This window comes from Lissotriton vulgaris, chromosome 7 (assembly GCF_964263255.1).
Source record: "Lissotriton vulgaris chromosome 7, aLisVul1.2, whole genome shotgun sequence".
NCBI lineage: Eukaryota > Metazoa > Chordata > Amphibia > Caudata > Salamandridae > Lissotriton > Lissotriton vulgaris.
The window spans coordinates 437,235,775-437,262,799 of NC_141695.1; the positions used below are offsets into that span (position 1 = coordinate 437,235,775).

A 27,025-nucleotide genomic window follows, 5' to 3' on the forward strand; every position below is an offset into this window, starting at 1 on the left:
TTTGATCAGCCAGTCGTCCAGATAGGGGAAAACATGAATCCCCGACCTTCTGAGATGGGCTGCCACCACTGCCATCACCTTGGTTAAGACTCGAGGTGCAGTAGTAAGTCCAAACGGGAAAACCACAAACTGATAATGTTGCGAACCCACCGTGAAACGGAGATACTTCCTGTGTGACTTCAGGATGAGAATATGAAAATACGCATCCTGCAAGTCGATCGACACCATCCAATCTTCTTCCAACAGCGCCTGAAGGACCTGCGCAAGGGTGAGCATCTTGAACTTCTCTTGTTTCAGATAAAAATTCAATATCCTGAGATCCAGGATTGGAGGTAACCTGCCATCCTTCTTGGGAATCAGGAAGTACCGGGAGTAGCTTCCCCAACCGCTTTCCTGCTCTGGAACCACCTCTATCGCACCTTTTTTTAACAAGGTCAGAACTTCCTCCTGTAGGAGATGGAGATGTTCTTCTGAGCAAGCCCATTGACAAGGAAGGTAATTTGGAGGGAATTCCCGAAAGGGAAGAGCATACCCATTTTCTACACGATTGAGAACCCATTGGTCTGTAGTGACCGTTACCCAATCCTGCAGAAAATGAGTAAGCCGACCCCCCACAGGACCAACATGAATCGGAACGGGGAATCTAGGGCTGCTTTGCAGCGGTGATAGGAGGGGAGGCAGAGGAAGAGGAGGAGGGTTGACGACCTCGTGGACGGCCTCTATTTTTCCCCCATACGACTTGTACAGCGTATTTTGTTGCTGCTGCTGACGAGGCTGCCCATATGATCGAAAGGATGATTTACCAAATCCTCTATACCTACGAAAGGATCTTCTAGATTGAGTCTGTAAGCCAAGTGATTTTGCTGTGGCCTTGCTATCTTTGAATCTGCTTTCTTACCAAACAGTCCTCAACCATCGAATAGTAAATCCAAAAGAGTAGCCTGCACATCTGATGAAGTCTGTAGACTTCAACCAAGCACCCCTTCTCATAGCTACTGCAGAACCCATAATCCTTGCCACCGAGTCAGCCGTATCTAGACCACTCTGAATGACCTGACGTGCAGCAGCCTGGGTATCGTCCAAAACCTCTTGAAAGTTCTTGCTGTCTTCATCAGACAGTTTAGGCAGCATCTGTTTAGAGGAATCCATCAGGGTATGGATATACCTTCTCATCAAGCAGGTTGCATTAATTGATTAGAGCGCCATGCTCGCAGATGAAAATACCTTTTTGACAGACTGGTCAATCCGTTTTGATTCCATGTCAGCTGGAATTTGAGGGAAAGCTCCTGAAGACCTCTTCGAGCATGCTGCCTGAACCACTAGACTCTCAGGCAAAGGGTGAGCAGATAAAAATTCAGGATCACCAGGTGCCACCCTACATCTCCGTGCTATAGACCTGGAGACTGCAGGCGCAGACAAAGGCTTCCTCCAAACCTCTAACACAGGTTCAAGAATTGCCTCATTGAAAGGCAAAAGAGGCTCAACAACTGAGGATGGTGAATGTAATACCTCAGTGAATATATTAGACTTAAACTCAGTGGTAGGGAGTGTAATGTCCAATAATTCAGCCGCCTTTCATACAACCATGTCATAGAGGGATACATCCTTAGATGGAGCATTCGAACCAGGAGAAAACTCCCATTCAGGGGAAACATCAAGGCCACTGGCATCCCTTAATTCAGCAAAGTAGTCCTCTGAATCAGGAAGTTCCCCTTCCTCCATATCCTGCCGATAGCGCTCCTCTTGTACGACCCTCTGGGCCTCCCTCCTGGAGCGGATCCTTGGCACAGGTGTCGACGGATCCATAACCGACTCCGTCGGATTCGGGACCGGCGTCGAACACGGCTCCGACGGCGCAGCTTGCGCCGAACGAGGCCGAACAGACGGCGCTGGTGATATTCCGAACGGTGCCGGAGCCCTCGGCGCAGGGAAATTCCAAGACGGCGCAGCCGGAAGAAAGGGCATAAAAGGGGCCTGGGCATAAGCCTGAGGAATCCCCAAATTATAAGCTAATGGACCCATGGGACCCACAGGTGCACCAGAGGGGTACATAGCCCTGTGAGGACACCATACATAGCATTTAGGTAATGCGATCGGTCTTGACCTGGAGCCGGGAATGGAGGATAAACTCCTGGCGCTGCCCCCGAAGCCGGTGTTCCTGGAGGCAGGCCTATCGGCGCCGATAATGGAATCTCTTCTGGCTGCTCCTGATCTTCTTGTTCAGGTTGAACTTCACTCGGATCCGGAGAATGGACCGAATCCGGAGAAGGGGCCGGCGTTGGTGATCGAGAGACTTCGGGTGAAACTACCTTCACTGGCGAACCCGGATTCGATTGGGAAGGAGACACTTCAACTCTTCTGTTGCCGGCGCCGGTTCTTTATCAGAGTGATGCCTTGAAGAGTGCTTCTTTTTCTTATGTCTCTTCGACTTCGAGTGTTCCGACGCCGGCTTCGAGCCCGATCTGGACTCGGAACGAGACCTCGACCTCGATCTTCTTTTACTTGCTTTCTTGTCCTTCTTCATTTTGGCCATAAAAAGCTTGGCTTCCCTTTCTTTCAATGCCTTTGGGTTGATCTTCCTGCAGCACGGACATCCATCGACGTCGTGATCGGAAGACAAGCACCATACACAATCTTCGTGCGGGTCAGTGATGGACATCTGCTTAAAACCAGATTTTCTCCCAGACATTGTCGAAAGAATCAAGAGGAACAGGTGAAAATGAGAAGAATTACAAAGTTACTACGGAGAGTCCCAAATAACCGTTGGTGTCGACGGCGCGGAAAAAAGGGAACGAACGTCATCACGCCAACGAGGCCCTATTATGGATCCAGTGACGTCAGTGGGGTCGCGAGCGGAGTAGAACCCTCTGTGACGTCGTCCATGACCTCGCCGGCGTGATGAGCTACAAAAGTTTCCGATTGGCTCCTGCGCAGGGGATATTCACAAGGTGAGGAATCCACTGGCAGATTTATCCATCAGAAAACACGAGTACTCTGGTAGTCTCGAGGGTATTGGCCCTCCTAGTGTCCAAGCTTAAAAAGGTTCCATCATAGTTCATTTGGAAGGGTCCTTAAATTGTAAAATTGTAACTTGTTTGTTTCCCATAGAGATTCAATGGTAACCAGCGGCTGTGTTTAGACACTGCACGCATCTCCCGTGGGCCTCCGACATCCTAACCTTTGGTTGTCCTGAGTAGCCCTAGCGATTCCACAGGCCCCAGGCCTGCTTTCTATTTCTCACTTGGTTCTTATACCACTATTTTAGTATATGGTTTGTGAGGCCCCTAGCGCAAAACGTATACTGTGTAACTTATCGTATGCTAATTAAGTTCCTTGTATTGTACTTTTACCTCTGACCTCATAAAGAGTGCAGAGGGGTTGTGTTTAGAATACATATATATTTGTTATATACCTTGTGTGGTGTGCTTTCATTTGATACTCAAGGGATTCTAATTGGTAAAACAACTAGCTTAATTCGCTCTCTGAAGTCTTAGCCTGAAGGATGTTCGCCATTGTTACCCCCAGGATAGCTTTCTATAAGGTAGACTTTACAACCACCATCAATAAGGGTCAATTAGACTGGTGCAGGGTGCCCACTAGAAGTAGTGGACATCATATGCCAGGCTAACTTCTCAGAGTAGTAGGCTTGGAAAGCTACGTCAGTCTTGAGTTTCCAGGCATACTACTGGCAATCAAACACCCAAAAGGTGATGGAATGAATGGTCTGGCCACAAGTCCAACCCATCGTTTTTTGCCCACTGTGCTACACTAGGCAGAGGCCCACCTACTGTAAAGCAGTACTTAACATATTACTCGTGGATACAGTCCATCCCAGATCTTGCTCATCTCACCCCTCCACTCAGCAGCCAACTGCTTGTTTAATTTGGAAATTTAAGATTCACGCCCTCCAAATCTCAATGACTAAGCTACTAAATTTTAATGGCACTAAGACAGGATTGCTTGTTCTGAGTAGAAACAACCCTTGGGAACTTGTATTGTGGCTGTGTTCAATAGGTACCCCTCACGTGCCAGCTATGAAGGGGAGAAGCTTAGGCCTTACATTGGACAAGGATCTGAGTTTGATCATAATTCCATTAATCAATTGTGTAATGTCCGCATATTTCCTGCAGATTAAAATGCTGAGAAATAGCTTTCTCTTCATTCCAAACAAGCAAGGGTTTTGCTAAATATTTCTGCAGTAATCTCACACCTAGACTATGTGAATTCATGTTATGTAGGACTGCCAGCTAAGCAATTTTATAAAATGAAATTAGTGCAGAATTTTGAGATAAAAGTAATATTACCCTTTGGAAATTTGATTCAGTCTCTGATGCTTAGAAATCTCTTCTTTGGCTTACAGTGGAAAGAAGGATTACATTTAAAGCCCTCTGCTACTGTTAATCCATGGGAAGGGCTCTCAGCGGTTTCAATAATTGATTTCAAGACAATCCTGTGGTAGGTTGCGGAGATCACACGTATCGCGAACGCACAATCTAGAGGAACAGCATTCTCTGGGACAGCCCTCATGCTATGGAATGTTCCCCAGCTTATTCTCTGCCACAAGGAAAGTCTTTTCACTTTTCAAAAAGAACTGAAAACTTCATTTTGTTAGGAAGCTATGTTCTATGGTGTCTCACATACAATTCTATAGCACCAAGAAACCTTTGATGTACGTTTTCATGTAACAGAGTGCTCACTTACAAGAAAAATCAGGCATAGGGGCAATATAAGCAGATCCAAGGCTCAATATTCATTGATAAATACCAGACTTGAAGGCAAAACAATCTCATGCTCTAAGTAAAAATACTTACTTGCCACTGGCTCCATTTAAAAGCTCATCTGCCAAGTCATCCCTCTCCTGCTGGGCTTGTCTCTTGGCTCGTTCAGCTGCTGCAAGGTCCTGCAGAGAAACGGGGGTGTCAATGGCACTTACAACATATGGAATCGATGCTAGTGGCTTGTGCGCTACTAAGAATCTGCATCATGTCACTGCACGGTAAATGAGAACTGAGATCCACGGATCCCCATTTATGAGCAATTTCCAACGGGTCCCTAAAGATCCCTGATAATCGTGAAACCTAGGATAAAGAAAACGCACTAACTTGCTAGGTATCCCCCTCACACGTAAAGGGTAAAATCTCTCAGACTATAATAAAGAGGTCATCTATGTAAAAACTCATCCTTAAGTTGGCTGAATTTAGAAGCATTTTGAAGAAAGTGAGGCTGAAACTGGGAGCATCTAGGACTCTGCCCCACTGTTTACATTCTGTTTTATCCCCACTTTTACTGAGGACTAGCCAGACACAGAGATCATAACAGATCTTGTGCCATCTGTTCCATATTGCAGTCTCTTGCAACTTGCAGGAGACTGGTGAAACTTTGTTCATTCCCTTACATGGGTAGGGAAAGGTCAAATACGTTGAGCGCTGTGACCTTGAACAAAGCCACCTGTAATTCAGGTTCCCTGTCACATGCCTGTGTGAATATCACTGCTGGAATACATCAAGACATCATGAGGTGAGTCACGCGGTTACACCCTCTCAACTTTATTGGAAGCAGGCATTTCATTCACTGGGTCTGGATGAGTTCCTGGTTTAAGCTTGTCACTTCATCCTTATTTAGTAGAAAAGAAGAATGCAGCTCCAAGAAACACCCTGTAGAAGTGCGGAGAGGAGCCGTAAAGACCAATGCATCAGGTTTGACTGTTTCCCCAGCGTGGGACCAGACCTTCTTACAGAGTCACGAGCAAGTGGTCCAGGGAGCTGGGAAATGTCACAAGGCATTCTCGGTATAGAAGAAGGCGCTAGAATGAGCTTTGACATAGGCAGGTGGTAGCTATCAGGATACTTTTACAACAACTCTCCGGTTCAGAGGTAGTATAAGAAAAGCACAGCCCACCCTCCTAGCCACCTTACTGGAACATATGCATGCCAAGGCTTGAACCCTGAAGGGATGGCTTTGCTGTCTGCTTCAAAGCTGTGTGACAAACTTAATTTAGGTTTGATCATCAGGAAAAAAAGGACTAATTCACATATTTGTATTTAACTTCCAGTTGCAACAGGTCTGAAAATATATTGTGCATGTACTGAAAGGGTTTCTGGGAATGAAAACAGAATGGGAGAGATTCGCATTTGATAAACAGCAGTTCTCCATCTTCTTAAAGGAGAAGCTTGAGGATAGTCTTTGGTGGCAACTTTACACCTGGCAGAAACCAACTATTAGGGAGCCTAAGCAGCTACAGAGCCAGAGTGCCTAGAGGACCACTTGTCGATGTACAGCGCACACTGAGCTATGGAACATCCATGCTGCCTTAAAGGAGCAGCTCACATTTTTCACGCTTTTATCATGCAGGCCTCCTTCTCTTCATGTCGTTAGTTCTAAGACTTCAGAAAAGTTTCAACAGGATGCTGCAAGGCTGCCCCTATCTCAGATTAATATACTCATTTCCAGGCACAAGTATTCATAAAGGGCTGGCCTGCTTATACTATGCAGGAGACCTACTCTATGGAAGAGTCACTTCCGTTCCTGCTTGATAAAGAGTAGTATCCAGGCTCCCCACACACGGGTAGGACTGACTGTAAGGAGCCCACAATACAGACCCGGGCCCTGCATCATTTTGGAGGGGCTACAAGCACTCTAAAAGGAGGCTCCATTTTTCTACCCTGAGATAATCTGCCACGCTTGCCAGCACTAGGCCGAAGTGCATAAGTGAACTCACTTAACAAAGCTCCTCTTTCATGGGCATCATGGCCGAGTCTCCCCACTGGTGAGTGGATGTTAGCTTGGGTGTGAAAGTGCTGATTCTGTACTGGCGCTGTCTGCCAAAGGTGCACCACAGGAGGCAAATACTGATCTTCCAACTCATGAGGGATTTTTGTTATTGGGTCACAGCATGTGTGTGTATCTCAAGGCCGGCCTTTTGAGTTTGGATAACCGGACACAGAAGAAAATGTTAATTAATTCATGTCTGTTTCCCTTTTCATTCTCCGTAGAATCTGGAAAGTCCATGTTTTCCTCAACATACAAGAACTGGATGCATATTGCTAATGACGTCCGAGGGCAGCCTATCTGAGGCTTGTTAGGAGCCTCTCCCACCCCGAGGAGATGGACTTAATGGCACAAAACAGCAAAGAAGAGATTACTTGAGGAAAATCGAAGATTGCTCGTTCCCACCACTTTTACTGAACTATACATTCACTTCAGGAACGGCCCCACTCCTAGTACACCTGTGTGTGACCAAGCCATGTAATGTCGCTCATTTGATCGGAATGTCCTCTTATGCATGCCTCGAGAGCCAGCCCAATACAGAAATACAAAGACACATAAACAGAGGGCCTCTTCACCCACGGCAGGTAGGACTTTATAAGCAGCAAGACTGCTTTGCCTACTGCATCTTCAGAAGTGCCCACTGCTCAAGAAAGGAACCCTACGGAGCTACCCATGGGCCTTGGAATGATGTCGGCAATGGTCAAGGGATTCACGTCATTTGTTTGAAGAGCGGAGGCAGTAATACGTTAGGCGCATCTGACATGTTAATGAGTGAGTCTGCCCGAACATTAGCAGATTTGTTGGGTATCGGGCCTTTCCTGCAGCAGGCCCCTGAATGTAACACCGCTGGAAACTCTTTGTGACTGCACCATTCTAGGTAGGTTAGGCCTCTGCTTATCCACCTGCATATGCACAAACCTCCTGCAGCTGCAGCAGCTCCGCTTCTAGGCTCTTGAGCCTCTTTTCACTCTCTCTGGACTGGATGAAGATCTCTTCCCGGGAGGCCCGAGACTCTTCCACTTCGATCCACAGTTCTTTCATCTGGAGCTGTAAAGACAGGCCATATTTAATCAGTCGAGTCTAGGGCGTCTGCACCTCCACCTTGCTTCATAGTGTTACCGACATGTTTTTCATTGCTGCTCTCATTAAAAAGAATAGTTAGTGCAAGGAATAAGAATAGCAAAATGTGAAATGTAAATATATATGTTTACAAATATTCCTTTCCCCCAAAGTCTTCGGTAAAACCTTATATCAGTTCAGATAGAAAGCAAAATACTTTAGAGTAAGAAAAGGTCCTGTCGCACTCTATACTTGAGACATGATTCAGTGGCTCAACATGCAGCCTAGCCTGCCTCACCTGCAGCTTCCGCAGCTGCTTGAGGGCCTCTTCCCGGCCCTTGTTGGCCGCATCGATCTGGCCCGCCATGTCTTGCAGGTCCATCTCCAGCTTCTTCTTGGCTGCCATCGCCTGCGCCTTCTGCTTGCGCTCTTCATCCAGCTCCACCTCCAGGTCACGCACCTGCAATCCCATGATGGTATAGAAGTTAGAGAGTTAGGCAGGCTGACACGAACATCAAAGAACATAAGGGGTGGCAAATGGAATACCCTATACTATTGTTAACAAACTTATCAAATACTCTATGGGTTCTAGAGGGAGTTCTTCAGAGGAAGGAAAAGCATAGATAGGAATTAAAATCATGGAAATGTGTGTTCCCTTGGTTGTTTGATATATATACAGATTTAAATAGATTTCCTTCAAAAGGGGTTTCCTTTGATTTGATTCCTTGAAAATGCTTTCTCAGTTTTAATGTTTCCGTTAAATTAGATCCTATACATTGTATTGGTTGGTGCTGCAGGATGCTGGCTCAAGTCTCGAAACTTGATTAACACTCACATCTAATGGCTTGGGCAGTTCCTCCTTTTGCCCTCAGTACAAACACACAAGGCGTGACACCTCTCACTGCCCTTTGGAGGTCACATCATTATTAAGCTTTAGACGAGACCACCACAAGGGAAACAGAATGAAGTGTAGGTGCAACTTTATTTTTCTAAAAATTACCAGAATGTTGCTTTTTAACTTGTTAAAATACAACAGATTGTTGCATAAATTTAACAATAGAACAAAGGATGATAGAAACACTGATGGCAGGCTCCCTCTAGTCTACAACAGGTCAAATATCAGACAGCTAAGCACTCCTTCAGTCTATATAAGAGGGTTAAAATGTAATCCAGCAGTGCTGCTTCTCACGGTGCCAGAGCGCCAGGGAGAAGTGAAAGTTCACCAATGGTCTGGAAAAGATTTAGGTTCCTTAAGGCCAAGATAAAACGTATACAAAAGTGAGTGGCATAAAGACCCCTGCAACTAAGAGCGGACAAACTAAATGCAGAAGAAGCGTTACAGAAAGAGGGTCCTAAACTCAGGATAGGTTTCCAATGCCACCAAGTGTCTGACTACCAGGATCTAATTGTTCTCCTTCAGTCAAGCATACTGGACATGATAGTGCGAGCAGTGGTGGGTGTGCCAGAACGTTCTCATTCATTAAGCTAATTGTGTACAATGACAGGGAAATGGGGAAATGCAACAATGTGTGCAAAAAAAGCTGCCGTTGATAAGGCAATTGACTAAGGAGAAAAAACACAAGATGCTTTCCCATAAGTATCTAGATAGAGCTCGCCAATGATAAAGCAAGTAGAAACAGCAACCAACAAGCAAAAACCGCAAACGGAGCAACACTAGCTTGCACCCAGAGCAGCTTGAATGCATCAAGACAAACCATCGATCATACACATGAACTCTCCTGTCCTCAAGGACATCTCACCTGTTTGATCAGCACCCTCTTCTTTTCATCATTTGAATCGTCGCGGTTTTGGAGGTCGCGATCATACTGCGCCTTCAAGGCCTGCATGTTCACCTCCAGCCTCAGCTTCCCATCTTCAATTCCCTGCAGCTCATCCTCCAGTTCCTCCATCTGGGCTTTCATGTCTGTGACCTGCTGCTCCAAGGCTCGCTTGGCTCGCTCCAGCTCGTGGACCTGTCAATACAGAGGTACTTGACAAGCACTGCTAAGATGGTATTCCATTTCACACTCCAGGAATAGAAACCTGGGTTTACTATCAGCCAGATGTGGTCTTTTGGAGGTCAGAATATACAGCTGTGTCCTGTGATCTTAAATTACCTTGCAGTAACGCTTAATAGGATAAAACGCCTAAGTGCTAAGTTCAAATGGTAGGCCCCACCAGAGAACCACTAAATGTAATATTTTCAGTTTCAAAGTGAATGAGAACTTTCCACTGAATGCAGTTTGGTTGTGGAACCAAGAGCACCATTGTCCAGGTCAGTCTGGACTACAGAGTCAGAAACACTCTGCACAAACTTGAAATGATCACTTAAACAGCCTCAACCCTCACGCTTCCTTCTTGCTTGTCGACAACCTCAACAAAAGCATTACCTCATAGATACATTTGGCACATGCCTGGTGGTGTAATCTAGACCCAAATAGCCTGACATATTATCAATGATGACTCCAAGTCAGGGGAGCACAGTCTAGTCTACTGCTTAGTTTTTACTTTACAAACCGTTGTGCTCCACTACATCGGTGTCATAGGCTCAATTGGAGTGAACCAATAACGTTGATAAACTAAAGCCTATTACTGTGAAATGTGGCCATTGATACTATTGTGTCTCTAAACAAATCCAACAGAAATCAAACTCACGCTCTTGCCAACATCATCCTTGGAGCTCACTAAATCATCCATCTCAGCTCGCAACTGTTTGTTCTGCCTCTCCAGCTCATCTTTGTGCTCCAGAGCCTGATCCAAAGTCCGGCTCAGGGACAGTGCTTTGGTCTCTTTTTCACGAGCTTCAGCTTCTGCACGATCTCTCTCTTCGGCATACCGCGTGGAGATATTTTTCTCCTCTGCCAGCATCTAGACATAAAAGGAGCGTTACAGGATTGGTGGATGATGTACGTCTTGAACAGAGGTGCCATCGGACTGGTGGCAAGATAAATTCTGAAGTTAGTTGACTCTTGCCTCACCTGGTCAAATTTCTTTTGTTTCTTTTCCAAGTTGGACACAATCTGCCGCTGCTGGTCCAGGTCCACGGCAAGGTCATCCAGCTCTTGCTGCAGGCGGTTCTTGGTTTTCTCCAGTTTGTCGTTCACCTGGACCTTCTCTTGGAAGCGCTGTGACATCAGCTCCAGATCCCGGCCAATCTTCTTTTTGCTCTCTTCAAGTGCCTCCACAAGCCCTCCATCAGATTCCATCTTCTTTCTGGACTCCATAATCTGTATGTGAATTAAAGGAACTTTAATTATAATCCACTTTAATCTCAATGACACAGAGAGAAATTAATATGAATCGTCTTAGTACGCCATATTCATAATCATATTATTGTATATAATTCATCATGTATATTTATATTATCGAAATGGACTCTTGTTTTGAAGACAGAGTCCCAGGAACATCTCAGTCAAAATATGTGTGAACAAAAAGCTTGTGAGAGCAAACTGAGGGTGAGAACCATCAACCAAAGAACTAAAATGTTCACAATGGACTAATCAATACCAAATACACTCACCAAAGCAAGGCTAGAAGTGTTTATACCTTGGAGCAGAAAAGAAAAGGAAGACCTTTATTAGAAGTCCTATCAGTGGCTTTAAAAGAATGGATTTCAGGCATAAAACAAAACGGTCTATTTCATTTATCCAGCTGAATACTGAAATTAGAGCTTCACAAGTCATAAAATATTGTGAAATAATTGACCAAATGTATTGAATTGTGTGCGGAACAAGTGACACGTGGAGTCATATGCTCGGGAACAATTCCATATTGACTTACTTCACAGCACTGTGTGAATCAGATGTTTGCCTGTGCTCAGATGGGAAACACAAGGAGTGCTTAAACAGGCTAAAAGTTGGTATTACATCCTATAGACAAAATAATAGATTTTTATCGGTGTATATATTGACTGAAAAAACACATGGTTCTGGCTCCAAAGTGTGAAACCACTCAAATGAGCCAGTAATGGAAAGTGTGCACACAATCTACGCCATACTTCACATCAAACGGCATGACTTTTTTTAATGTGTAATTGGCAAATGGTTATTTTGCGCATGAATGGCGATGTGAGTTATGATGGGCGATTGAGCACTACAAAGAATAACTAATTAATTCAGTGTTTGTATACGTATAAGCCAGAACCATAAGTCATTTTCTAAACGTGTTTTTCAATGATTTTGCAGTTTTTTTAGGATACACATTATTTTCAATGCCCCGTTGCGATTTTTAGGATGGCTAGAAAGAAAAATAAACCTCCACCATCAGCCAATCATATTTGATTAAAGAAAGTTCAAACGTAATTGATTGGATTTGCGATTTTCAGAATAGGAATTATAAACAGCAGAGAAATACAGGGGGGGGGGCGGGGGAGGGGGGGGTCAATCCTTCAAAGTTCGCTCATCAACTTTTTTATACACTTATATGTCCAAACTATTGAACAGATTTGCATCAAACCAATTAAAGCACCATTTTTGATTGGAGATCTACTTTCATGACAAGTTTGGCGTAAATCAGTTGTGCATTTTTTTGCTGCAAGTGTGAACAAAATTTCATATGGGAACTAAAAAGCGAAAACCCCACACCCGTAACTTTTTTCTCCAGCGGAGAACAATAATGGGGCCTGGCCGAATAAAAGAAGGGGAGGGGGGCACGAGATTAGCATAGGGTACAAGTTTTAGTTCATTGAGATAACCTTAAGTAGAACAGCTGAATATCTATTGTTTTGTGTGTGTAAAATCTGAACCGAACTAGAACGCTCCTGTAACCTTTTTTTTCAGTGGAAAAAAAATAGATATATGTATATATAACTAGGTAATTATCTATTTAAGGAAAACCATCATTTTGTCTACAAAAAAAGAATGGCTGATCAAATTAACATTTACTGTAAACTATTCTGGTTCCTTTGTACCAAAACCCGTCTTGAAGACACGTCTGCGGGTGTGAGAAGTCAATGATGAAGGCTTCACACCTGCTTGACCTTTAGAGTCCTGGCGAGGCTTTCCGAGAAGCCACATGAACTGCTGGCATTTGAGGCACTTCAAGGCGCCATTTAATACAGACTTCATGTAGCGCCCACTGTCTTGGAGGAGAGGTTTTTGCTTTGAATAGTTTGAAGGTATTAACACTTACAACATTCAAACAAATGGGTCTATTAAGAAGCTACTGCACCTACTTAGGAGCTTTAATAGTGAGTCATCTAAGGGTCGCCAATCTATAAGGTTATAATGTGAATATTTCATTGGCACCAGTAAGGCTTACACCGTTGGATTGAAAGGTTCCTAATAAATGGCTAGAAAACACGGGCAAATGTACTTTGTTTCAATTGAAAAAGACTTGTAGGGGATTAAGAGTCGCCGTAATATATCAGTTAAAAACAACACAAAGGTGGAAGAGCAGGTCTACGCCTGCTTGACACTATGCGTGGATGGGGACTTCACCTGCTGCTGCAGGGCCTGGATCTGCCGGCCCAGCTGGCCCTTGGCCGATTCCTCTTCCTCCAGCTGCTCCACCAGGTGGTTCTTCTCCTCCTCGACCTGCCGGACCCTGGCACTCAGATTTAGCTTCTGCTTTGTCTCCTCCTGGAGCAGCTCCTGCACCAAGAAAGACACCACACAATTACTGAGGCTCTGCTCAAACCAATTCCATTGCACCTTTTGGGTGTCTGAGCTCAAGGAGATCAGGACAGCACTCCTTTCTGTAACTCATACAGCCCAAGAGCATAGGCTGCTTTTAGATCACCCTTCCCTTGTTCACCCTTAGTCCCTTCCTCTGGGTAGGAAATGGAAAATGCATGTGACATTTGATCTACATCTCCTGCTGTGGGTCAGTGGGGGACGTAGACACAAATGTCACGAACACATCACACCATACCTCAATTAGGTGTATTTGTGACAGGCATTTTGGAATGTCCAGGAAAAGAGAATTCCTTTTTCAGCAACAAAGCATTTTAGTAGTAAAATTACCAAATGTCATGGTAAAGAAAGTTCACTTGAAGAGTTAAAAAGGTTATGATTTTACTAGATGAAAAGGTTCTAGTTTAGGAGCAAGCAATCTTAGCCAGAACTGACACAACAGGTCTGCCTCAAGAATGGCAATAAGAGAGAAATGAGAAATGGATGGAAATAACAGCAATGAGGAGATATAGAGGGAGGAGGGAAGGAGAGAAAAAGAAAAGAGTAACAAAGAACGGGCAATAGAAAAGAGTAGAACAATATATAAATGAGTTGCAGAACTTAGGAAAAAGTAAGGAAAGGAAAGAGAAAATGAAGTAAGAAATAAGGAAAAAAAGGAATGGGATGGGGACAGAACGAGAGGACTCAAGAGAAGGGGAGAGGACTGAAAGTAAATACATACATAATCAAAGGCAGAAGAACGGGATAGGGTAAGATGGGAGGTAGGATATGATGAGGGAGAGAGAACGGGTAGGATCAAAGGAGGAAAGAAGAAAGGCAGTAGTAGGAGAAGACGGGACAGGAGAGCCAGTGGAGGAAAGGAAGCAAGTAATAACATGGAAGTAGTAAGGGAAGGAAAAGAAAAAATCAACAAGGTAAACATGCAGGAGGGAAAGTAAAATGATAAAAGGGAAGTAGGAAATGAGAGAATAAGCAATTAAGCAAAACCAGATGATACAGAGAGCTGAGTGTTGAGAACAAAACTGGATGGCTGGAAGGAACTAAGGGAGGGAGGTAGTAAAGAAGAAACGTTCATGAATTAAGGTGCAGATAAATCAACAATTGGAGTGAAAGGGGTGAAAGATGGAAAAGGGATAGTGCTAGAAAGGAAGAAGCACATTAAGGTAGGGATAGATCAGTGACTGGAGGAGAGTTACATTCATAGTAGAAAGGATAGAAGAATGACAGACGTAAAGAGGAGGAGATCAAATAAATTATACTAAAGATAAATCAATGATCGGAAGGACGGAAAAGGCAGGTAAGAAAGGATGGCAGTAGTAAGAAAAAAAGATGGAAATATTTAAGATCTGGATAGATCAATGATGGAATAGAATGGATAGGCGTGGAACGAATGAAGGTAGGGATAGATCAACGGTAGGATGGAAGGGCATGGAAGAAAGAAAGGTGGGAGCAAGGAAGAAGTGATGGAAGAAATTAAGGCAATGATAGATCAATGATGGGAGGGGAGAAGAAAAGAAGGAAGGAGGATAGCAGTAGGGAAGATGCAATAAAAAGAATTAAGGTAGAGACATATCAATGATAGGAGGCAAAGGAAAGGCATAGGGGAAAGGAAAGAAGGATAGAAAAAGGAAAGAAGGATAGAAAAAGGAAAGAAGGATGGCAGTAGTAAGAAGCAAGAGATGGAAGTAATTAAGGTAGGGACAGGACAATAATGGAAGGCGTGAGAGAGGCTTGGAAAGAGGGGAGAAAGCTGATGTTAGTAAGGAAGAAGAAATGGAAGGAATTAAGGTAGGGATGGATGAATGATGGGAGGAAAAAACATGGAGGACAGATTGGGTGGGGGGAGGGAAGGAGACACCAGAAAAGGGCGCCTCATCTTACCTGAGCATCTTGTAGCTGGGACTGGAAGGTTGACAGGTCCTTGGACAGCTTGAGCGTCTTGGTTTCTGTAGATCCCAAAGTTCCTGATACACCTTCTAACTCAGTCTGTCACAAGGGACAATAGAAGTACAATGTTACCAAACACAAAGAAGATGTTTTACTATTAGTCATTATTCTCAATTCCAGTCAGAGAATGCTTGGAATCAAGAGTTCTTTTGAAATGTACTTGGTTAAACTTGCATGATGGAGGTGAACACACTTCGAAACAAAGAAAACCATGTTTGGGGCACTCTTTCTTGAGCCGAAATACCAGACGCCAATGAACATTATGCAATGAAAGCAAAATAGCAAAATGAGTGGCCAAAACGACTGGTATTTGAAGGCTGTTTATTATTAGCACACAGCATAACTGAGGCATACTCCAATCAACCAAAAATCTTTAGATCCATAGGAAGAAACCCATTGTTTTAATCAGATCATGGGATGCTATGTCTTTTGCAAAAATAAGACAAGGTATGCAGACTTCTAATATATACAGTAATGCCTCTTCCCAGTTGACCACTTCTATAAGTGTAGTACTGAAAAAAGACAAGGTAGTGTTTGTCTGCTCTTGCAGGACTGTCATATTTGGTGGCATATCATCATTTTGAGCAACATTGCAGAAGAATTGTCTGGAATTGTGCGCAAGACTTCTGTGTCCTAACATAGGCCTTAATGTGAACAGGCTTCGGAATTCCAGATAGGGCTGGTGAAAGGGTTACCAGCCCAATCACACATGAAAAGGTCCATGGAAACACCTTGAACTAATAATGTTTCCCCTGGAAGTTATATGTAGTTGAAAGGCAAAACTCCAACTAGAATGAGGAATTACCAGAAAAAATAGACCCAAAATTCCAGATTTTATTGGTAATTCCTCATTAGTTGCCCAGGGACCTACATACAATCCCCAATAATCCAACACCCTAATTAGGAACGGTTGCTTAACTGTAATCTTAGCTGTCATTTCGGTGAATCTTCTTTCATATCATACACACTGAATATTCCAGCCCATGTAAAGAACTCTTTAAAAAAAAAATATTTCACATTCGACTTTCTGTAGAAAGGCCATAACTTCATATTTGAAAAATACATTTAGCAGCCTATAAAAACAAGTTATATTGACCAATTTTGTGTATTTACTTTTATAAGTAAAAGTATATTGAAAATATATCAATGCTAACAGACATCTAGGTGACAAGGATAAAGCCTCTTCCATAATAGTTTTTTAGGTAAATGAAGGCCAATGTAGACATATAGGCTACATCTCAGCTTTAGGGGTTCATAGTCCTCCAGTAATCCTTCACGCTTTCTCAAGTGGCAGTTGCTCCAGTTTCTTTTTGTTACAATGGAGTCACAGGATATTACAACAAAAATATTATCTTCCTTTATCCCTTCCATGGGATGATGAGTTACTTGTGATTCTATGAGGATTCTCATGAAGGAGAACTAGGAATATAGGTAAGCAACCATTCATTATCCTTCAGCTCATCTCCTTTGATAATCATAAGAAAAGAATGGTCATCTGTTCTTGTTTCTGAATCACGGCAGTAGTGTCTTGGAAAGATATGAACAGTCCTCCAAATGGCAGTATCTGCTTTTTGAGGTGAGCTTTTGGTTTATTAGTCAAAAATGTTATCAGCTTTTCAGTAACATAATAAGATCCAAGAGAATATCTACCAGGAGACAGACTTTTTGAAGTAACCAGTCCTGTGCTACGGAACCACAAAGTATAAATTATTTTTCTGATATCATTGTTTTTATCTAACAGATGTAATCACTTTCTAGATATCGAACATATGGCGATTTCTATCTTATGCAGAAATGGGAGTCTGAAATAAAGTAGGCAAAGCAATAGTTTGATTTATGTGGAAATCTGGCATCGCTTTAGGAAGAAACTTTGGCTGCATCCTCATGACCACTTTATGCTTATGGAACACTTAGTAGGGTTTATGGGAGCACAATATCAGAATTTCACCAACTCTGTAAGCACATACAGCTACAAAAAAAAAAACTTTCAATGAAAGATGCTGAAAAGAGATTTTGTGAACTGGCTCAAAAGGAGAGCCCATAGACCATGAGAGACAATATTCAATGCTGGCGGAGGAGAAAGTACGGTCATAGGGGCGAGGGGTGAAACTTTCTTAATACCTCCAGAAGTTCTTCATAACTGGGATTTTGAAAAAAGAGATTTGTGAAGCACATTTTCTACAGGCAGTAATAGGTGTCAAATGGACTTTAATTGAAGTGAATTGCACAAACATGTCCTAGCCAAATAAAGAAGATATGGTAATGGGGCCCTCTTCTACCCAAGGAGTGTCCTGGAGATGGCAAGCCTTGCAATGGGAACTGGTTACTAGTGGTTGAAAAATTATGTTTTGAGTCGCTTAGACAAAGTAATAAAGATGTGCAGGTATGGAGATAAATGGGAAGAGAGCTTCAGACTTCAGCATTGAGGTACGCATTGGGAACTACTACCAACTCTTGAATATTTAATTCTGAGAATATGCAGCAAAAAAGATAATGAAGAGCAAAGATGACTGTTCTGCTGATATTGCGTAAAGAGGATCTGGATGTAAACAGGACCAGACTATTAGTATGGCGGATAGCAAAGGCAGATCTACTTAAAAATTGGGTGTTTCTTAATGCTGGGATCGCAGAGAGTGGAGAAGTGACAATGTTTCTTCAGACCCTATATGAGGTTGGCTGCTGCACTTAGGATGACCTGGAAATACAAGAGGTACTTGGGTGAGCCCAAAAAACCAACTGTCGCAGGTGAATCTCCACGAATGAAGGGAGAGGGTGCACAGTTTCAGGTGCAGAACCCTCCCCTGCAGCTGCGACAGAAGACCCTCTTGAAGAGGCAATCTGACTGTAGGACCAATGGTCATGCTCAGCAGCTCGGCATACCAGACTCTCTGTGCCCAATCTGGAGTCATATGAATGACTTTGACCCAGTTTTTCCTGATATTCTTGAGATTCCGGGCAGGAGTGGTATGGTTGAAAGGCGTACAAGAGGCTAGAGCTCCACTCGGCATGAAACAACAGTCGCCTTGGAAATTCCAGTGCGCAAAGCTGCTGACAATGCATGCCCTCTGAGGTGGGGACAAGATCTAATGAAGCCTTTCCTCATTGCTGAAAGAGACTTTTCACCACTTCCGGATGGAGACACTGTCCGTAATCCAGTCAAAAAGTAACTGGGGGTAGCTTAGGCCGGATCAGCGCTATCTGGCACAGAAAGGAAAGAACTTAAGGCAGTGCGCCAACGTGCACCAATGAAGGTACTGCGCACGTCACTTCCGGAGCAGATGACGTTGGCCTGGCACTGAATGACACCTTCTACAAGCCTGCAGGGGGTACTACTCGAAAGTCTTCCGGATGTATTCTGAAGCCTGGGGATTTTTGAAGGTAAGGAATCTGCAGCTAGAAGTCTCTACCAGATAAACTGTCTTATAAAACTGTAAAGGAAGATGTAGGAGGATTTTGTTTAGGACTTTCAGGACAAAGAAACGAGTGAAAACAAGTTTGGAAGTGTGATCCTGAAAGAATATGTTGTGTATCCTCAGCGCAAGAGAAAATGGTCAACCCAAATGATCAACTCAGACAAGCTGAGCAGCATAAAGACAGAATATGGTACAGTTAAAGGAAGAGACGTGGAGAAAAAACTAGTTACTTACCTGTACACTATGGTTCTCCAGTATTATCTTTCATAGATAAACATGCTTGTATCTTCCCCGTCGTCATGGTGGGAGTCTCACGGTAACAGAATGACCATAGCAGAATCATAGAGTAAAAACTGCATAGAAAGTCCCATAAGGAACCATAATATTTGGTAGCCAAATCTCATCATTATTTGGTCCAAAACTCAGCCAATCAGCTGCCTGCCCTGACATCACACTCCACACTCCCCAGCAGAGCCATCATACCTCAAATTTCCAGCCCCAAGTGAGAGCCAAGGATATATCTAGAGGTAAGAGGTCTACCTGAGTAACGGGGAGGTGGGCGGGCCGCATGTGAACCTTTGAAAGATAATACTGGAGAACCATAGTGAACAGGTAAGTACCTAGTTTTTTCTCCAGTATTGAATCTTTCATAGATTCACATGCTTGTATCAGAATAGTGAGCAGTACTTGTGGCAAGGTGCGTTGCTCAGGATATAACCTCACATCCTCTGTGGGCTCTGCACCTATTTTTTGTACATTAACAATCATAAGAATAGAATAATTGCTAAGATTCTACACAAAACATGCCTATGACTAGACAGTATGAAAATAATGCAAGAACATAAACATTAAAAGATATGCAAATATATATAATTGAAGCACAAGTTACTTACCTTCGGTAACGATATATCTGTAAGAAACAGTAGTTAGTGTTAGATTCCTTACCTTAGAATATCCCCAGGCGTCAGATTGGATCCGGAAAGTTTTGCGTAGCAGTACCCTTGCGCGTCTGTGGGCGTCGTCCGCGGGTCCGGGTCCGTCGTCTGAGTCGTTGGCACGCGCTGATGTCAGTTCTTACACTTAGCTTTTCCTCGCCAGAAACGCAGAGCCATGATAAAAACCGACACTGGTGCCATGAAACTAGGGCTCTCAAAGGAATGACCTTAACCCTAGATATCGGTTCGCAGAACGGGGAGGATGGGTGGGGCGGTAAGGAATCTAACACTAACTACTGTTTCTTACAGATCTATCGTTACCGAAGGTAAGTAACTTGTGCATCTGAAAGAAACAGGTTAGTGTTAGATTCCTTACCTTAGAATAGATACCCCAGCAATACCAACCCCGGTGGTGGGTCTGCGAACCAAGATCACACCAGAAAGTCCTGGAGCACGGAACGGCCAAAGAAGCCATCTCTCCGGACTTGGCTGTCCAGGCAGTAGTGTCTAGCGAATGTGTGCAGCGAGACCCACGTAGCTGCCTGACATATGTCCTGCAAGGGGACCCCCGACCCAGGGCAGTAGTAGCCGCCGTGGCCCGAGTGGAGTGGGCACGCAGCCCCACAGGAGGCTCCTTATAGCCAGAGAATAACAGGCCTTAATGCACAAAACTACCCATCGAGAAATGGTTTGTTTGTGCACCGCCCGTCCCTTCTTAGCGCCCACGTAACCAACAAAGAGCTGGTCATCCACCCGGAGCTGGCGTGTGCTGTCCAAATACAATGAGAGCGCACGTTTTGGATCCAGATGGTGGAGCCTCTCTTCCTCTTTTGAGGGATGCGGAGGCGGAAAGAAGGTGGGGATCGGTAACCGGCATCAGTCGGTTGCTGTCGGTACAGGGCTTGAACCCGGGCATCCCTACCGGCACCGAGAGACGTAAAGACTCGAGAAGAGATCAAAAGGGATCGAAAAAGTGTAGTCAAAAAGTGACCTAGGTACTGCTTTCTCCAGACCTGCGCTTGCTGGCGCGGAAAAAAGAAGAACTGACGTCAGCGCGCGAGGACGGCATCTAAGTACTCCGACGACGTCATCCCGGCGCCAACGACACCGACGACAGACGCGGAGCCGCGGACGACGCCTACCGACGCGCAAGGGTACAGCTACGCAAAACTTTCCGGATCCAGTCTGACGCCTGGGGATATTCTAAGGTAAGGAATCTAACACTAACCTTTTTCTTTCAGATTATATAATTTTGACAAATACCTTACTGAAATAAATGGCGTAGAACTGCTTGTCCCACTGCTGCATCATTTCACCATGCTATGTCTAGACAACTGTGTCTAGTAAAAGTGTGCACATTTTTCCACGTTGCTGCCCTGGAAATGTCCGGCAGAGACACTCCTGCAAATAGGGCCGTAGAAGTTGCCATCCTTCTGGTGGAATGTGCATGTACTCTGGATAGTAGAGGTTTACCCGAACAAGAAGCTACCCGAAGATATCCATCTAGAAATACTAGATCTGGACAGTGCCAACCCTTTTCTTGGTCCAGAAAACGCTACAAAAAGTTGTTTTGTTTTTCTGAATGACTTTGTTCTGCCAATGTAGAACTTTAAACACCTTTTGACGTCCAGGGAATGTAGAGATTTTTCCGCAGACGACGAACGATCACTAAAAAATGTAGGTAACACCACAGGCTCGTTGAGATGAAATACAGAGGGAACCTTAGGAATGAACTTCGGATTTGTCCTCAAGATAACCGTGTCTGGTCGAAATTGGAATAAGGGTTCTGAAATCGAGAAGGCCTGAATTTCACTGACTCTCCTTGCTGAAGTAAGAGCTAAAAGTGAGGCTGTTTTCCATGAAAGAAACTGTAAATCTGTTTTATGTATTGTTCAAACGGAGACTTAATGAGCTGTGCAAGAAACGTATTAAGCTGCCAAGAGACTGTTGGACGGTGAACAGGAGGAAATACCCTGAAAAGTCCCTTGAGAAATTCTTTTATCACTCTTTGAGACCAGAGAGATGGATGGTTAGGATCCCTTTTATATCTTGAGATAGCTGCCAAATGTACTTCTATAGAAGCATGTGAAAGATTTGCTTTAGCTAAATGCAAAAGATATGGCAGAATTTGTTCTGAAGAGATATTAAAGGGATGAAGACTTTGAGAAGCGCACCATTGACAAAACCTCTTCCATTTAGCAGTATAGGTCTTGTTTGTAGAAACTGCCCGTGATTTTGAGAGAATATCTCTGCATTCCTGAGAAATATTTAAAGATTGGAACTCATGCTCGTGAGGTTCCATGCCGACAAATTGAGCAATTTCAAATTTGGAAGGAGAATTTGGCCTTTTAGTTCATGGAGAGCAGGTTCTGCGAGAATGGGAACTGAATCCTGGGTGTCACTGATAGCTTGAGGAAATCAGAGAACCAAGCTTGTCTTGGCCATACTGGAGCTATGAGGATTAAGTGGCACAGTTTTGATTTCATTTTCCGAATCACTTTTGATATTAGAGGGAATGGAGGGAATGTATACGCGAACATCCCTGTCCAGCACATATGAAGTGCATTGCCCCACGATCCTTTATGATGAAATCTGCTTGCGAAGTATTTGCATTTTGAGTTGTGAATGTTCGCGAACAGATCCAGAGATGGGGTTCCCCATAGGCGAAAGACTTGGAGAAGTTGACCTTGATCTAATTCCCACTCATGAGAAACAGTTGTTGATCTGCTGAGGGTATCTGCTCTTAAGTTGTCCACCGCCGCAATGTGCTGAACCTGCAGCGAGAAGTTTTGGAGTAGTAACCACCTCCAAATCTCTTACGCTTGTTTTGCGAGAAGTTTTGACCTTGTACCCCTTGTTTCAATAGATAAAACATGGTAGTCGTACTGTCTGTCCTGACCAGTACTGTGGAACCTCTAATTCTGGGTAGAAATGCCTGCAATCCCAAGAACACTGCCTTTAGCTCCAGCAGGTTGATGTGAAGAGGAGCTTCTCTTTCTGACCAGTGACCCTGAATTTCGAGGTCTTGGAGATGTGCCCACCAACCTTGCAGAGATGTGTCTGTCATCATTACATAACTGTGATGCTGAGGTTCGAAGAGCAGACCTTTTGTTAAGTGTTTTCTGATTGTCCACCATGAGAGGGCCTTTTTTACTTGATGAGAGATAGTCACCTGAACTTCGAAGGATCTTGAGATTGAATCCATTGTTTGTCCAGAAGCTCTTGAAGAGGCCTCATGTTCAGCCTGCGATTGGGAAGTAAGGAGATACAAGACGACATCATCCCCAATAATGACTTGTAGATGCTCACCGAAGTTAACTTTCTTGTTTGTAGATGAGAAGCTAGATTTATTATTTTCTGAACACATTCCTCTGAAGGATAAGCTTTCGCTTCTTTTGTGCGGAGCATTGCTCTCAGAAATTGAAGAGTTTGAGATGGGATGAGACATGAATTTTCTAGATTGACTCTCAGACCGATGACTGAAGATATCCATGCAACATTATAGAGAGAGCTGGGTTTCCTGAAACAAAGTACCTTTTATGAGCCAATCGTCTAGATACGGGAAGATTTGGTGACCTTGAAGCCGTAAGTGAGCTGCCACTGACGCCATACACTTCGTAAAAACCCTCGGGTCGACTTCAGACCGAATGGTAAGACTATGAATTGGTAGTGGTACCCCGCCACTATGAAGCGTAGAAACTTTCTGTGGTTCATATGGATCGGGATGTGAAAATAAGCATCTAAGAGGTCCAGGGATGCAATGTAGTCCTCTTTGTAAAGAAGAAATATTATTTCTTGCAGGGATAACATGCGAAAAGATATCTTTTTGATGAATTTGTTCAAACTTCTCAGGTCCATTACCTGTTTTTATTTCCCGTAAGTTTTTTCTTTATTAGAAAGAAATGCAAGTAAAAGCCTTTCCCTCTTTGAAGACGTGGCACTTCCTCTATTGCCTCGTTTTGCAAGAGAGATAAAACTTCCAATTTGAGAGCAGACAGGTGCCGTTGCTTTCTGAGAATCGGAGGCTGATTTGGAGGCTTCTGTATAAATTCTAGGGTATGGCCCTGATGAATTATGTCCAGTACCCATCTGTCTGTTGTAATTTACTTCCATTCCTGATAAAATAGAGCCAGATAATGTTTTTGGGAGCTTGAACAAGTGGCGAGCGCTTGGTTGATATCCCTGTCTTCTACTAGGCTGTTGAGATTTGCCACTTGCCGAAGACTTCCCTCTTGCCTGCTGATGATACGAGGTACTTGAGGATCGAAACTGCTGACCTCTTGAAAACTGGCAATATCCCTGCTGATTTTAAGGCTTACATCTGCCAGATTGATATGCGGGCTTTTGATTATACTGTCCTCTGGACCCTCTCCTTCGAAAGGACTGAAATCTGCCCTGTTGTAGAGAGCCCAATGCTCGCGCCGTATCAGTGTCAGCCTTGATGCCTTGAAGGGCTTCATCTATGTGCTTTCCGAACAGATTTTCTCAGTCGAACGGCATGTCAATTATCTTCAATTGGACTTCTGGTCTAAACGAAGTGGCTTTAAGCCATCCCTGTCTTCGCAGTGCTACAACCGCTGCCATTTGTCTGAACAAAAGGGAAGAAATATCTATTGCTATATCTATAGATTCAGATGCCGCTCTGGAACCATCCTGGATTAAGGCGGCTGCCTATTCCTTTTTATCCTCTGGCAAATGTGACAACAATGGAGCTATATCTGACCACATTTGAAGATTGTATCTACTTAGGAGGGCTAACGCATTTGCGGCTCTAATAGCGGCTGCTGCCATCACAGCAAAACGCTTTCCCGCACCATCCATTCGTCTTCCCTCCTTGTCTGGAGGGGCTGCCGTTGTTGAGACTGGATTTTTTGAATTGCGTTGTGCTGCCTGCATTACCACGGACTCTGGCCGTGGATGCCCAATTAAACATGCAGGAGAGGATTCTGGTGCCCTGTACTTTTAATCTATCCTAGGCACAGAGGCTGCGATAGAGGCCGTTTTTTTCATCAGTTTCAATCCTTCATTCCAAATGAAGTCTATAATTGGGATTGCTCGGATAGATTTTCTAGACTCCTCTTTGAAATCGTAAAGAAAACATTCTGCTTCTTGGACCGGAAGTGGGAGTTCAAATCTTTTTGAGGCCTTTTCATTAATACCGTGGAATCCTCCAATATCCTGAGGAGGGGAATTTGCTGGAGACAGCGATGGAGACAGCATTGTAGGGATAATATATTGATCCCATTCTATCCCAACTGAATTTCCTGAAGAAGTTCTTCTTCTGGTTGATCTCAGTCACTGTACACTAAATCATCTCTAATTGTAATAATTGGGGGTGATCACATTTTCTGAATTGAAGGTGTAGGTGGAGGCGGGGGTTGAGCCACCTGAACTTGAGCTGGACTTGATGCAGGCTTTGAGGCTGGAGCGTTAGCCTTTGAGAATCGATGATAGTAGTCGTTAATCATATGGCGAAGATTCGTTACAAGCGAAATTGGCATGGAAACAGTTTCCTTTCTCACCTCCTGCTGTACTTCTTCCTCCTCCTCATAATCATAAGACTGCTGAAATGACTCATATCTCTTTTCAGTCACTGGACGGTCTTGAAAAGAAAACACTTCCTGAACTTCCTGGTACTCATCATCGGTACTCAACATCGTCAGTGTCCTGACTTTTTATTTGAATTTGGGAAGGACTATAAGCCACTCCAGATTTCTCATCCTCTGACTGCATCTCCAGCAGATTTGATGGTGGCAGAGGTAAAATGTTAGTCCAGCTAGTAAAATCCGCCGATTTCTTCATGTCGACGGTGGAAAGGACTTTAAAGATATGGATGGCTTTGTCTTCGGAGACTTAAAAGAGGTCGTCGACGATGTTCCCATCGACGATGAAATTCGAATTATCATTGACAATGTTGTCGACGTCAATGGAGCCGTCGACAAATATGTCGTCAACGAGGCGATCGTCGACAGTGTCGACGCTGATCTTCCCGTCGACAGGATCGTCGACGAACCCTTCTTCGACTATGTTATCTTCGTCGTCGACGCGGCTGTCGTCGTCGATGAAGTCGGCGTCGCCGTTTTCACAGGAGTCAAAGCCGGTGAAACTCTTACCTTAGAAGAAGGAGCAGCAGAAACCGATGACTTTTTTAAGGTGGTTTGAGGTAAAGAAGATGAAGAAGCTTCTTTTTTATTTGGTCTTTTGCTTTTTTGGATCTACTTTTTCCTCAGGAGCAGAAGACTTCCTCTTCTTGGAAGATTGAGAATCAACCTCTTCCTCAGAGTCTGAATCTGAAGTGGCCTTCTTCTTTTGAAGCCATATTAATAGACCTGTCTCCCTGTCTCTCAAGGTTTTTGCTGAGAAGGTTCTACAGTGCTTGCAGTCCTTAGGGACATGTTTAGGGTGGAGACAGTACAAACAGTCCTTATGTGGATCCTCAGAATATAGTCTAGGTTTTCCACAGGGTTTGCAGAGCCTGGAAAGCCTCTTTTTAGAGCTTTCAGCAATTGTAGGTAAAGGAAGTAACACAGTACCTTAATCCAGTAGAAAGAAACTTTCATTTGAAAAGGTGAAAAGTTCACAGGAACAAAACTAAGCAGAGCTCAGGGAGACTCCTCACACGAAGGCAGTTGGAAATCTGAGGTATGATAGCTCTGCTGGCGAGTGTGATGTCAGGGCTGGCAGCTGATTGGCTGAGTTTTGGACCAAATAATGATGAGGTTTGGCTACCAAATATTATGGTTCCTTAAGGGACTTTCTATGCAGTTTTTACTCTAAGATACTGCTATGGTCATTCTGTTACTGTGAAACTCCCACCATGACGACGGGGAAGATACAAGCATGTGAATCTATGAAAGATAATACTGGAGAACCATAGTGTACAGGTAAGTAACTCGTTTTTTCTCCACGGCTCTTCCCTTAACTCTACCATTTTCAGTCTTTATGTTGCTCAGCTTGTTTGAGTTGATCATTTGGGTTGACCATTTGCTCCTACGCTTATTCTTTCAGGATCACACTTCCAAACTGGTCTTCACTCGTTTCTTTGTCCTGAAAGTCCTAAACAAAATCCTCCTACATCTTCCTTTACAGTTTTATAAGACAGTTTACAGATACAAGCACATGAATCTATGAATGATTCAATACTGGAGAACATCACATGTGCGATCTGAAATTAGAGTGAAATAGAGTAAGTGTAACTGTATGAGTACCGTCTTAGAGAAAAACAGACTACAAGTCCAGTGCAGAGTCACTCACTTCCACCTCAGTTAAA

General features: G+C 43.8%; 1 protein-coding gene across 3 annotated transcripts in view; it reads right to left on the bottom strand.

Annotated features, from left to right (window-relative positions):
• LOC147701804 (myosin-10-like) overlaps positions 1-27,025 on the bottom strand; it is a 633,212-nt gene that overhangs the window by 113,597 nt on the left and 492,590 nt on the right. For all 3 annotated transcript variants that reach the window (XM_086930428.1, XM_086930427.1, XM_086930429.1), the window contains exons 30-37: positions 15,342-15,446; positions 13,266-13,418; positions 10,806-11,054; positions 10,483-10,695; positions 9,588-9,800; positions 8,126-8,287; positions 7,687-7,815; positions 4,812-4,900 (exon numbers count right to left, since the gene is read on the bottom strand). In XM_086930428.1, coding sequence (XP_086786554.1) covers positions 4,812-4,900; positions 7,687-7,815; positions 8,126-8,287; positions 9,588-9,800; positions 10,483-10,695; positions 10,806-11,054; positions 13,266-13,418; positions 15,342-15,446 — 1,313 coding nt within the window. The remainder of the gene's footprint in view (positions 1-4,811; positions 4,901-7,686; positions 7,816-8,125; positions 8,288-9,587; positions 9,801-10,482; positions 10,696-10,805; positions 11,055-13,265; positions 13,419-15,341; positions 15,447-27,025) is intronic.